General features: G+C 38.0%; 1 protein-coding gene across 1 annotated transcript; it reads left to right on the top strand.

Annotated features, from left to right (window-relative positions):
- Positions 1 to 6,588: 6,588 nt before the first annotated feature.
- Positions 6,589 to 13,229, top strand: LOC308148926 (uncharacterized protein; the record flags this gene model as incomplete). Its single annotated transcript, XM_080520502.1, has 7 exons — positions 6,589 to 6,862; positions 7,208 to 7,274; positions 7,415 to 7,503; positions 7,605 to 7,760; positions 8,231 to 8,323; positions 8,432 to 8,638; positions 13,110 to 13,229. Exons 4-7 carry the CDS (start codon positions 7,656 to 7,658, stop codon positions 13,227 to 13,229), a joined length of 525 nt encoding a protein of 174 aa, XP_080376628.1. The 5' UTR covers positions 6,589 to 6,862; positions 7,208 to 7,274; positions 7,415 to 7,503; positions 7,605 to 7,655.
- Positions 13,230 to 13,922: the final 693 nt, after the last annotated feature.

Genomic DNA, 13,922 nt, shown 5'->3' with positions numbered 1-13,922 from the left:
TTTTATTATGTGCGTGTCACAGTCATCGTGTAATTTATTGATTGATTTATACTATTTAATAACATTACATGCAACATGTTGATAGCAAGTCAAAAGTGTGTTTAAAAACCCACAAGAGTTGACTTAAGTTACTATTATCCACAGCAGACTCCCTCATGATTTTCATGAGCATTAAAAGTTCAACTTGAAGCACTTGACAGAAAATGACAAACAGCTTTTTTTCTTTTTTGTTTTTTTACATTAAGAAAATGTGTGACTCTGGCAGAGCTCTGTAGTTTAATCACACCATCTGTTGAGAACATTCATATCTGAGGTGAGCCATGAAATCCAGCAATAAGTAAAACCAGCATTGGTGTATCTGGTCTATCAGCCACAGGCTCATCCTTCCTCCTTTGGGGCTCCTGCAGTGGCCAGAATAATGTCCTCTGACAGTTCGCATTTTTCAGACCCTTTTTGAGCTCATAATCTTTGACAGGAGTAATTCTTGGCTGTTTGACAGATTTTCTTCTCGCTTCATTTCCGCACTAAACACGTCTGGAGGTGCCGTGAACTTGTGAGCTTGTCGGTTGTCATTTGTATTCCCTCCGTGGCAGCAGAACACACACGAGCTTTCAGAAAGGTCCCGCCGGCTCCGTTCGGTTAACACATTTAGTGCTGACTAACTGTGGAGCGCTCACTGTAAACACACTGAATGTGCTCACCAACCAGCGGGGAAACACATCGCCCAACTCTAATCTTCCATGTTTCAGTGTTTTCGGTTACAGAGTGAACAATCTTATAATAAACTTAAAAAGTGAAATATGATTTAAAAAAATAAGTGAAAATTATGAGTATAAACATGAGATGACTGTCTGAAAAAAGCAAAAGGAGCTGAGTTACAAATACCACTATTTCATGAATTTCTTATTAATAGCGGTTTCTGCCAGATTGGCATGGATCCACATTCAGCTGATTTAAGCAGACTTTAAAATTTGAATCAATCTTTAGACTGAGCAGGTTAGCTAAAGCATCACAGCCACACAACATACTGCACTATTTTTTCTTTAAATGGGCAATTCAAGAAAGTTTCAAAGGTACTTTTTCAAGTCAATTCTCTTTTCACAGTACCGAGTGCAGTACCGATCTTTAAAGAATTAAGAGGTTGTGTATGTAAGCACAAATTCCTTGCACAAAGCAAAACATTTGAAATTATTTATCATATTTTTTGCAACTAACAGTTGCCATACGATGAATGTTTAGAGCGTAATATTCTCTTTAAAAACCAACAAAAACAAAACAATCAACAGCACCAACTCGTGGCCTGGCATGTAAACTGCATCATTTTCAGCGCTTCTGCCCTTTCCATGTAAACGGACATCATTTTCAAAAACTGTGCGTAAATGTGGGCAAAAAAAACCATACTGGGACACACAACAGGCAACAATCATGAGTAAACTAAAAGGAATATACATTTGCACACTATTTGCTGGATATGCTGATGTAATTCTCATATGAAACATGAGTGAGATCCAAGGAAGTCGCTTGTATTGATTTTTGTGAATGACATTCTTGTATTTTGATCTAATAGACTCAAACTAAACTAGCCAAGAGAGCCTCAGGCATTATTTAAAAAAAATAGTAGGTGGAAATCATCAAAACATGTTTAATGTGTCTCTCAATCGTGTCAAACACTTTCATACTTTTACATCATTAATACCAAACTTTCTCTGCCTCCCACTATGAAACTCTTGGCTCAGCTGTGTCACCAGATATTTATAAAGTGTGCATCTGATGTTGATTAAATAAATAACAACTTGTTCATTGTTGTGATTTATATATATATATATATATATATATATATATATATATATATATATATATATATATATATATATATATATATATATATATATATATATATATATATATATATATATATATATATATATAGAGAGAGAGAGAGAGAGAGAGAGAGAGAGAGAGAGAGAGAGAGAGAGAGAGAGAGAGAGAGAGAGAGAGAGAGAGAGTTTTTTTTCTTGCTACTATCATGTTGAACTTGGGATATTTACATTGCAGGGATGATGTAGGAAATGACTTTTTTCATCAGGTAGTTGAGATGTGTGAAGATGAAGGCCCACCACTAACAGTCATGTTAGAATAGATTAGAATACTTCTAAACTAAACTAAATATAATAACTGCCCCCTCAATGTTAGAGTAATGATGACTTTTTTCCTTTATTTGTTTGAATTATTTCTCTGTGTTTGCATTGGTCTTCAGGACCTTTAGTAGAGACACGTTGGGTCTTCAGTTTCTTTGAAATGCTGCATTTTGTGGGCACATGAGACAAAATGCTGGTCTGATGTCTGCTCCCTCTAATTATACACAAGACCACCTCTCTGGTATTAAATGGCATACAACAGAGTACTGTAGTAATCTGTGCAAAGTTTAAATGCATACTGAATGAATCCTGGAATAACAATGGAAACAGGACAAATTTACAAATTCATAAATCCTCTGAGGACGTCACTGGACAAAATATGAAATGTAAATACATCTACATTGAGAACAGGACGTTTGGTCCAATTATACCAAAATGAAATAAATAATCCTTCATGAGTCCTCTTTGAATTTGACAGGTACACAGTGTTATTACTTATTAACTTGGACACTGTCACGTATCCTTGAATTGATCGACAGCTTGTGTTTTCAGGTTTAAATAAGATAAATGTCACCATAATGTATGAATGCATAATGAATAGAATTCAGTAGTTTAATAATACATGGAACACAAATCTGTATGATAATTTGATGCTTCAAATTTGACCCCATAAGCCAATGAGTGCTATATGAAAAAAAACGATGTACTCAACTGCTTGTTTGTAGAAATCAGTAAACTGCAGTAAAGCCCACACACAGGCAGAACATGCAAACTGCTCACAGAGGCCCTTCTTTTCAACCTGCTGTTGTTTCTACTTCTTAGACTTTCTGTCTAAGAAGTAGGCGTCCTAAACTAGAACACTGTGAGGGCCTGCAATGAATATTGTTATTTTTATCAATATTAACTGTTATTATTATGCCAAAGGTAGTAGAGTTACTTCACGGCTCATTGTTCACAAAAACAAGTTGGAATGTTGTGTAAATACAAAACCAAAACAAACAGCTCACTTCATTCCAAATAATTATACAATAGGTTTTGTGCCTTGCTAAGACAGGCACAAGAAACATATATAAAATTATAATGATTAAAAAAAACTTGTAAAAGGACGTTCATAATAGAGCCATCAGCTTTAGAAATAAGTAAATGACAATAACAATGCCTTTCAAGCATTATTATCATCATAAAGTGCTGTTAGGAATAGCAGCCATAGGATGAAACAGTCTGTTCCTGTCGTGGTGGGTGTGATCGGTGGACCTCCCCGTCATCACTCTCTTCCCGAGCCTCTCAGCCCTTTCAGCTCTACAGCCACCAAGCACTGATTTTCCATGTTCAGATGAGGTCAGGACTGTGCCTCAGAGGTTACAGACTTAAACATTTGGGAAATTGGCCTCGCCGATTCATGCATAATTTACATCAGGACTGGTGTGAGGACCGATGCAGTGAGGGAGATGAAAAGGTCCGACAGTGCTCGCGCTCGCGAGAAGAAGAAAAAAGAAAAGGCCATAATCTGAAAGCCAACACTGGTTGTCAGAGATGGCGTGAGCACCTTGATCTTTACAATACATTCTGTGTGTGTGTGTGTGTGTGTGTGTGTGTGTGTGTGTGTGTGTGTGTGTGTGTGTGTGTGTGTGTGTGTGTGTGTGTGTGTGTGTGTGTGTGTGTGTGTGTGTGTGTGTGTGTGTGTGTGTGTTTAGAATTGCTCGCTCTCCGGAGTATCTGTGAGGAACAGGTTTGATATGATAATTCTGCGGCTCGGCTCTCCACTCTGCCATATGTCTGACCTCTCTGTGGGGAGAGGAATGCAGCTGGCTCTTCTCACTATTAATCAGCCTGATGGGGGGCTGGGGGTGGTGGTGGGAAGAGGTGGTGGTGGTGGGAAGAGGTGGTGGTGGTGGGAAGAGGTGGTGCTGGAATGCGGAGCGACGGATGTTGTCCAAAGTAGATGCACGCACACACACGACCAACTTCTACATGTGTGCAAACAGCTGCTTCAGCATTCTTCTGTTCTCCTTCCCTTCTCGGTACCTCCTCCCCTCCTTGCCTCTTCCATTTAGAACCCTCTCACATCCATCACCCGTCAGCCCCAAATACACTGAGCAACAGAATGTGTCCACCAGGGCCCAGCAGCGCGAATACAGCGTGGACAAAAATATGAGTAAATCAGGAGTGGCTTCTGTCTCCATCAATCAGCCTGAACAGGTGAATCCAGGTGAATGCTCTGATCCCTGATTGATTTACCTGTTAAATCTGCTGGAGCCGTGCTGGCGAGATGGAGATGAAGGAGACGGGACAATCTGCAGGGAGCACCACAATTTTCCGGGCAAACGAGGTGTGGCCTCTACAAAGATGACAGAGTTTCTATTGTTTACTAAAATGGATAAAAATGGCAGGAATGTTCTTCTTGTCAGATTTACTGATTACATGGCACATAATTATTCTGATTGTGAATAAGGTTCCACTCAACTTCACTAGTGTTATTCACTAATGAGTGCAGAAGAATACGCTTCTATATAGAAGGCTATAGGAGTTACTGTGAAATACCATGTAAATCCCTGGAGGGGCGGGCCTCGCCACTTTGTATCTCTGTGCTCCCACCTCCTCCTCATAACAGAACAACTCATACACAGTAACTTTGAGACTGCAAAACACTTGCGATAAACCTTGAATTTCACCTCTGTGTATCATTGAATGGGCACATTTGCGCCACCTTGGGTGAAACACAAACAGAAACTAGAATAACTGCCTCATGGATGAGCTTCAACTTACTTTTATGCCTGTCAAGACTCGCATAATGTATGTAGTGAAGATGGTTAAGGATTGTAATAAGTAGTGTTAGGTTATGTTACGGGTGAAGGGAGTTCTTCTGTGGGCAATTTCGTGTGGAAAAAGACCATATTCACAGATTATAAATAAATTAATCCTGGCCATATTGGATGAGTCTTCTCACTTTTCTTAGCGTGAACTCTGACAGATTAAAAGTTTCCGTGCTGATGGAGTAATGAAGACCAATAAGAAAAACTCTGCTGGATAATCTCTTCACAATGAGTTGTTCCAGATGGGCAGCTCATTGTACTCTCACTTCATCCTTTTGTACACACGAGCATTTGTGCCAAATTAGATCAGACTCCTTCAAAGCCTTTCTCATGGTGTTTAATCCACAATGGTGGAACAAAAGTGAGGTCACCATCACCTTAACCTTCGACCATCTAAACTCCATCTCTTGACAAATGAACCTTTCTATTTTAAAGATGTTCCCTCGGGACTTCTATTTTCTATATTACAATCTCACCAATGCACTTTGAGGTTGTGGTGGAATTGACCTTTTACTTCAGGCCACAAAAAGCCAGTCAGTCCCCGTTAGAAGCAGAGTGAACCTTTGTGCTGAATTCAGATTCCTTTTAAAGACATCACACTAATGACAACCTCACAGATTGATGGATGAGCTGAGCACCTTAGGCCTCTGGTCCATGGTTATTGATTGTGTGAAGCTATTTAAACCAAAGCACAAACAGTTCCAACAAAATAGAAAGATTCATGTTTTATCACAAACCTTCTTAAGGTGAGCTCAGGAAAGAGAGGGCTATTTTTGTGGGGAAAATATACATCTGCATTGAGCTATAATTTTCAGCCAATGAAATCTTGACTTTCTTTGTATATTATGATTTATTTTCTGCAGGTGTCAATGTTAATTGTGAAGTATTCCACCGCGGTTCAGCTGCGGAAAGTATGTAACAGCTCAAATAACACTAAAGTGTGAGGCTGATCTTCAAAGAGACACTTCTATGAAAGTTACAGGAGCTGTAGCAGGATTATTATGTACAATAGCTCCCACAAAGATGTACAATTTTACAAGGAGATGCATGATTTTGAGCTTTCACCGTAGTAATTTTCTGAAATGGCTCACTGCCCTTTAATGGCCCCATTTGAGATTCACAGCTCATGGTTAACACAGTGGTAATGTCATACTGTAAACACCATAATTACAGCCAGAAAGGAATAAATCATCAGCCTCCTATCATGCCGGAGATAAAAGACATCTTTAAATGCAGCAGTAACAACGACAATAATGGCTGCAACAATATTAGTTTTGTAGACACAAATGTCTATAAAACGGTGGCATCTCTCCCAGTTACATCTGAAAAATATTATTTCATCATTAAGACAACTATACTTAGAAATACTTTATTCCAATGTCATTTATGTCAATATGTATAATGTAAGTCAGATATAGTGGCTATTGAAATACAAATATTGTATGAATAAAGAGGATGAAGATTAATAGCAATTCTTCAAGAAATTGATTTCGATGGACCGGAGCCACTACACTTCAGTTGGTAGAATGGGAAATCACTACACTGAGAAAAATGATTCATGGGGTTAGTTTGTAAAGCTTGAAATCAAGAGCCTTTTTTACAGAAAAAATTTAAGTTTGTTACATACACATGTTTTAATCAGTTAATAACTTCCTGTTATAAGTTTGTCAAACTGAGAATATAGAAATCTGTCTTGACTCCATAATTTAATGATTTTGAATGGACATTTCTGCTTCCACTCAGCAAGAGACAATATTTAGTTGGTGCAACTTGAATTTCTGTTAAGCATCCTTCAAAAGCTGAGTAAGACTGGACTTGCCCGCACATGTTTTAACCAAAGGCCACGCCTGCAAGAAAGTGGAGGGAAAGGAACGGACATTGCATATTTTCAATCCAATTGAATGTTACTGGGTGAGTAGTACTTTTTGCTTTCTTTAATTTGCAACACTCAATGAGTGTTTTAACATAGTGCAAGGAATAGTTTTTTTTTTACACAATCCTAAAAGCAGGTTTTCAGTTAACTGTTCATTAAGCTATTGTATGTAATGTGATACACTTTAGCTGAGTCTTTCTGTCGCTGCTGCTTAAATTAGGTCTTACATTACATTTCCCTGCACAGCTAAGAGATTATATGTGTCATTTTCTCCCAATTTAAACACAAGGATGATGTGGGTTAATGTTTAAGCTTTGTACATAGGTTAATTTTATTTTGTTCAGTGTTTTTAACCCCAGTTTATTGATCGTTTTTTGTCCAAGACCAACGTAAAAACGTGGGCTGGAGAGCTGATACGACAACGTTGCTGAGAGGAAGAGGCCTAAAAAAGTAAGTCTATTATCACTTTACTTAACATTAAACATATGAAAATATTGGCCTGCTAATATTGCCATTGAGTGTGCACTATTTTTATTTCCTTTGGTATGTTACAACATTAATGAGAAGGCTTTTTGGGTTGTTTTTTTTAGGCCCCGTTGTATAAAGTTTGAGAGGTTGGCTGCTAGTTGTTGTTAATGACTTCAAAGTCCGATGGCCTGCTCTTTTTGATGCAGCTCAGGTAAATATTTGATCATTAAATGGTTTGCAGTATGTACTATGTTGATGGAAATTTCCTGCATTTTAAAAAATTGTCCCTGTTGTTTGTCTTTACACTCACAGATAAACCAAGAGTTCAGAAGAATCACAACTCTCAATCTGGAGACAACATTCATGGCAAAACTGGACCAGTACATCCCGAAGATAATGTCCTTGCTGTCAGCAAGAGGAGGAGCTGCAAAGATGAGTATTCAGTGCATAAAGAACCTGCTGCTTGAGGTATGAATAAACCTTGTCTTACAGTATACGTGGTTCCAGTATCACCGCAAAGGTGGTCAGAAATAGAATTTCAAATAACTGCTTACATTGCTGATTGTCTCCTTTATGCGTTAAAGTCAACTGTTCTGAGTCCAAATACTTACAAGGACAAATATCAGATCAGGTGTTTTTTATGGCTTAGTTATTTGCTCCCAATTGGACAGGGAAAAAATCTTCAGTTAGTACATAACTATAAATGCTTAAGCAGAGCACAACTTAATTGTAAAATGATTTTTCTGTTGTTTCATTATTGCAATCTTTAAAATGATAAATTTAACATACACAATTGAGATCGGTAATTGGTATAGGCCAGGCATTGGAAACATCATCCTTCACTCTCTTTCCTAGTGATGTTATTACAAAAAGCTCATCTTCATTGAGGTTAAATTAAAAAACATTATAAAACACTTTTTTATTTTTCTTATTCACAGGATGATTCTGAGGAAAGAAGGAGAGAGATGGCTATCCGTGGCTTAGTGGTGTATCTCAGAGAAAAGGAGGAAGATCTCTTTAAAGATCAGTTGGTAGGTAAATGGAAAACTTAATTTCATTGTATATTCTTTGTTTTACTGCTATTTTTAAATTGTATTGCGTATAAATACTAACTTTTTTTTCTTAACTACTTACGCCAGGATGGTGGAGGAGATGAAACGGATAAAGTGATGAAGATTGTCGTTACCAGAGGTGCCACAACATCTGATCCAGCCAATGCAAAGATTGTGCTTGAGGGAACAACAGTCCTTGAAGACCTGGACGTACCCAGAGCATGTGCCATGCTAATGGGGCTAATCTACGCTCTCAACCTCAGCTACCCAAAAGAACTGAAAAACACTTTGGAAGTATTTCAAAAGATACTCCTTGAGCTGGATAGTCTGAAAGCCAGTCCGAAAGTACTGTCTCTCAAAAATAGACTGCTTTTTGTGATGTTCTACTGTTTTAACCTATTGAGATGTCGTCAATCGCTGCCCTTACCTTAATAACAGGGGTAGGCTAACCAGAAGCAGATCAGAAAATGTGATGCAGTTTGAGTGTTTTATAGTTGTGTTTATTACAGTATTACATTTCAATTTTTTTGGTTTTGATATGAATCAGATATGTAGCAAGTTACTTGGAAGAAAAGCTTTGACATTCAAGAATAGATGAAGAAATTTGATGTGCCTTACCGATACTGACAACAAAAAAATATATACATTTTATTTTCTACTCTGTTGTTGTGAAATGGAGTACTGCATTCAGTTCAGGGGATGAGTAATCCAAAATCCACAGTAATAATTACAACATGTTAATCTTGTTTTACATTGTTCAAGGGCAATAACCTGGTAAAAGCCTTCAGATGTGAAGCTTCACACTCATTTGGGTGTGGTTATTTTTTGATTTTTGTTTAATTATTGCTAGAAGTGGGCATATTTTTTTGTTCAAAATGAGGAAAATCATTCATTGTTTCAAAACATTTGTTAATACTAGTTTTCTAATAAACATTTTGCTCAATGAAGAGGACTTTCAACGTGTAATTTATTTTAACTTATGTACATTAGGTTACTAGAACTAAAAAAAAGGGATAACATACAGACTTTTATAAGCTGAATCAAGGCAAAATAAATGAGTTGGATGAACCTAAATAGACTTAATTGACGACTTAAAAACGCCAAAATGTTTTAATCAGAATTCAGTTGGTTTAACTTATTTAACCTTGTTGAGGACAAGAAATGTCATGTTGGTTGTACTAGACTACCTCTTGTGGGATTAACTCAATAATGAGTTGAGTTGAGAGTACTTAAAAAAATCTATGCAAATTGTTACCTTAATTTTATTAAGTTTAGCCAATGTATTATTTTTTAGAGTGTAGCTTCAAAACATTCCCAGTTCAAATACTATTGTTTTGCTCTTTGGAAAGACAGTGAAAGCCAAAACCGCTCCCAGCTGACTACTGGTGTTTTGCAAGCAACACATCTTAACATTGGTGTGATTGATTTAAGCGCTTGACTTTGATAAACGTCACAAAATTGCACTACACCAGTCCCTTCACTATATAACATTATACAAAATAGTTTGCTGCTCTAGACTTAGAAACAGCATCTTTATCGTAGGTAGGATAAGGCATCTGCCCTCAGGTTACAGGCTAAATAAGCGAACTCTGGCTTGAAAACATGGGTGTCGTTCAAATGCAGTTCACTGATGTAGAGCAACTGGTGCAATCAAAAATTGAAAAAGGCAAGGCTTTATATCATGTTTTTTTTTTTTTTCTGACCCAATTTATCCATTGTGTGTTTTTGTGTGGTGTGTGAAGTGAGCTGAGTGGGATGAATTTCTATTTCTGCTTTCTCTCCTGACCAATCAATGAACCTGATTCTCTTCTTGCTTTCGCTTTTCAAATTCTCAGTCTGCATTTGTCAAAACAGCATGACCTGTGTTTGCTCCAACTTATGATATGAGAATTAAAGTGAACCAAGTCAATTCTTAGACTATCCTGGAGTGAAAGCACCTGTTCAGACATTGTTAAGCACAAACCAAAAGTCTAATAAAAGTACTGTAAATAAAGACAAGTAAGGGCTGTTTCTTCTATTGTTCCTGAATTACTTTTTAGAGGCACGGGTGAAAAAAAGTAAAATCACTAAACTCAAAATGTACACCATAAAACGTAATGGCCAACGCCTACACAGTTCTGTTCTGCTTTTTTTCAAAGTAGCAAAAGCAAAATGGTAAAAAGCTAAAGCCCTATGTGTACACTACACACAAATGAATTCAATTATTTAAGCCATCCATCTATCTGTGTACCACTCCATCCTGATCAGGGTAACAGGATGCAGAAAGAAAATCTATAGGCAATTTAGGTTGATAAATTAACCTCAAATGCACGTTTTTGAACTGAACTTCACGGGGGAGAAAACCCATGGCACACAGGGAGAACATGGAAGCTCCACACAGAAAGGCCTGGCGAGTATCTGACCCCATGACGTTCTTGCTATGAGGAGAGAGGGCAAACCACTGAGCAACATTCGTGGCCAAATTATTTACTACATGGAAAAAACAACATAAAACACAGTAATGATACCCTTTGGAACAGGCGTGTTTGTGTTTATTGGACCACATGGCTAAAGATGCACAGTTGGCGCCAACCATGAACCCGGGATACTCACTCTGACGATTCAGTTCACTTTGGTTTATGCACAGGATGTGTGGATTCAATCGTCATGAAAGATGGACCGATGATGTTTGTTTATTGTACCACATTCTAAAAAAAAAATATAAAAAAAAAAACAACAAAAAACAGTCACCTCACTGTAAATGCCATACAAAGATGATCTTAATGTCTGACTATCGCGATCGGAGTCTAGACCTAAACTTCTTTACAAACATATTCATGCACAACACGTCGCCTTTTCCTTCTTTGCCTCCATCATAATCAGTTCAGCCGCCAGAGGGCAACATCCCAATAAAAAGTGACTGGATAATAAGCTGTACCACATACGGCCCAGGGGGGACTTTTTGCCTTTTACGATAGAACACGAGTTCAATGAGATATTATAAGCACATTTTAGCTCATCTTGCATCACCAGTGTTGTCATTTGCCACAACAAACCTGCAGTCTCGTTATGTCTGAATATCTGTAGAACGGGCTGCAGCACCCATGGGACCACCCATGAATAGCAATGAGTAGCTATGGAGCAGCCTCTATATGGATAAAAGAGAAATGGAAAACAATGGGGTTATTTGTGCCGAGTACTTTCAAAATGATTAAAATTTATTCGAAAACTACATTCTGTCTTTCGACATTTTTTTTTTTTTACTAGCTTTGCTAATGCAGCTGCTGTAGAGTCACGGGAGCCTCGCGACTCAGGTGGAGCGCCTTGTCTTCACGCCGTAGCTGACAGCATGGAGATATCAGTATGGACTGGGCCAACAGCACATAATCCTGCAGACAGTCTGACAGAGATACAGGGCGGAGGGACAGTGCTGCTGGACGTCTTCCACAGGCTTTAAAGGAAAACTCCCAAGTGTTTCACTATTGGAAATATTTGCTTTGTGAAGTTGGCTTTTAATGGGAGAACACAGAATCAGCCTCGGGGCGCTGTGTGACGAACAAAACAGATGGTCTGCTTGATTTGTGCCTCGTGGTTGTTGGTATTAAGCTACTGTCACTGTAATAGAGTATGACAGGAGATGATCTAGAAAGGTAGTGCGCACAAACACTTTTTATGGTTTTACAGGTTTCTCACAAAACTACTATTTTCTGTTATTTTACTTTCTATTTTACATTTGGTGAGCAAGGTCAACACGCCTTCAGATTAGAATTGGGGTTCCAATCACAAAGTACAGTGGAATGAAAAGTTGTTTGGCAACCAATGCAGAAGTCCAATGTTAAATACAGGGTAAATATATAACACACACATGAGTATCTTATATATAAATTATTCAAATCAGCAGGACCAATTCATCCAATGCAAACACCAATTTTAATAAGTGGCAACAGCACAGCAATTCTACATTCAATGATTTCAGCTTCAAATACAGCTTTTTATGTATATTCACAACACATTTAACTTGCACTGACTTTGTTTCTAAGGTTACGTTGACCTACATCTTCAGTTGCCCTTGTTTGATGCATACGAGGGTGTGAACTATAGCATGCAGGCGTTCACTAACAAACCACATAAATGCAAGCATTGTACCAGGGTTTGTTTTAACCTGAGTGTTAAAAGACTTTTATTGTGGTTTGCATGAGATATTGTAGCATCCAACACGACACAATAAAATGTTGCGAATCGATTTAAGGAGCATGGCTATGGTAGGCGCTAGGAAAAAAAAGTAAACATGTCATCAATGCAAAACAAAACCTTCCACACATCAGATTTGAAGAATTCACTGCTGACATCCTGGTGACAGACACTTTGAGAGGTCTTCTCGTCTCTGTCTGAATGTGTAAGAGAGGTTTGACCAGCAAATGTGAGCGTGCATATGTTATTAGGTTGGTGGACGAGCAGTTTTGTCTGCGTATATGCAGATATCTGCTGAGAGAGGCATACACAGTAGTATTCTGAAGAAGGCTAGGCAGGAATTACATCAAAACGTTTTTAAATCATCTCCAGATTTTATGTTGCATCTCCTCACATGCTGTCTGACTGAACTTGTATGATCTCTCAGTCTTGTTGATTTCATCGTCCTCGTTGGCCATGTGCTGGAAAGCAGCTCATCTGGTGCATTCAACTTTAAACACCAACTCCAAACAGAATACAAACCTTTCCCTGAACATGGCATGAAAGAAGAGTTGGGATGTAAGAGTTGTCCCCATTTCAACCTTTTTTCTTTAAGCAGCAGCCTCCCTCGTTCTGCTCCATGAAGCACTTCCTGCTGTTTCCCATGACACCCCCCACCCCACCACCACCACCACCCCACACTGCCCCCACCCCAATCCCCAAACATGGAATGTAGACCTCATTTAACCTGATTTTACATCTTCTGATGGCTTGTGCTATTTATCAGTTGAAGGCAGAAATGTAAGACTTTATAAAAATGATACGAAAAACAAGCAAATATAAAGAAATGATTACAAAAGATATGCAACCTGTTTACAGTAAGCGTTGGTGACAGCTTGTTAAAATGTCAATGTTCAAGTAAATACATCCCTTCTCTCTCCATCTACACATCATTAATGTTTTGCCTGTTTTGCCTTCTAATAAGCAGATTCATGAAAGAAGCTCAGTGAAATCAAATGTGTTAAAAGTTTTGGAGCGTCACCCCGGATAATCCGAGCTGCATATAAATACCGAACTCTCATTTAAGAGAAGATGCACCATGGTTTAAAAAAAATAATAATTGTGTGTGGATGTGTCTTTTCCACTGAAACTGAATTGAAGGATATTAGTCTGAAGCCCTCAAACTAAAAGGAAAAAGGGACATGAGTGCATGGGGGCATTAACAAAGTTCAACTACCAGGTGTTGATTGTGTATAATATGCAAAGTAAGGCTATAAGACTTTAAATTTGATTTGCTAATGTTTACGTCACATGTGTTTGATAAATGTTAAGACCCCCCAGAGACCCATGCCTGGTCATTTTCTACTCTTCAGTGTTATTCTATTTACTCAATGATTTTCAATTAATGCAATTATCTTTTTGAATTAAC

Source organism: Blennius ocellaris (assembly GCF_963422515.1).
Source record: "Blennius ocellaris genome assembly, chromosome: 1".
NCBI classification, from domain to species: Eukaryota; Metazoa; Chordata; class Actinopteri; order Blenniiformes; family Blenniidae; genus Blennius; species Blennius ocellaris.
This window is presented reverse-complemented; position numbering and strand designations above follow the sequence as displayed.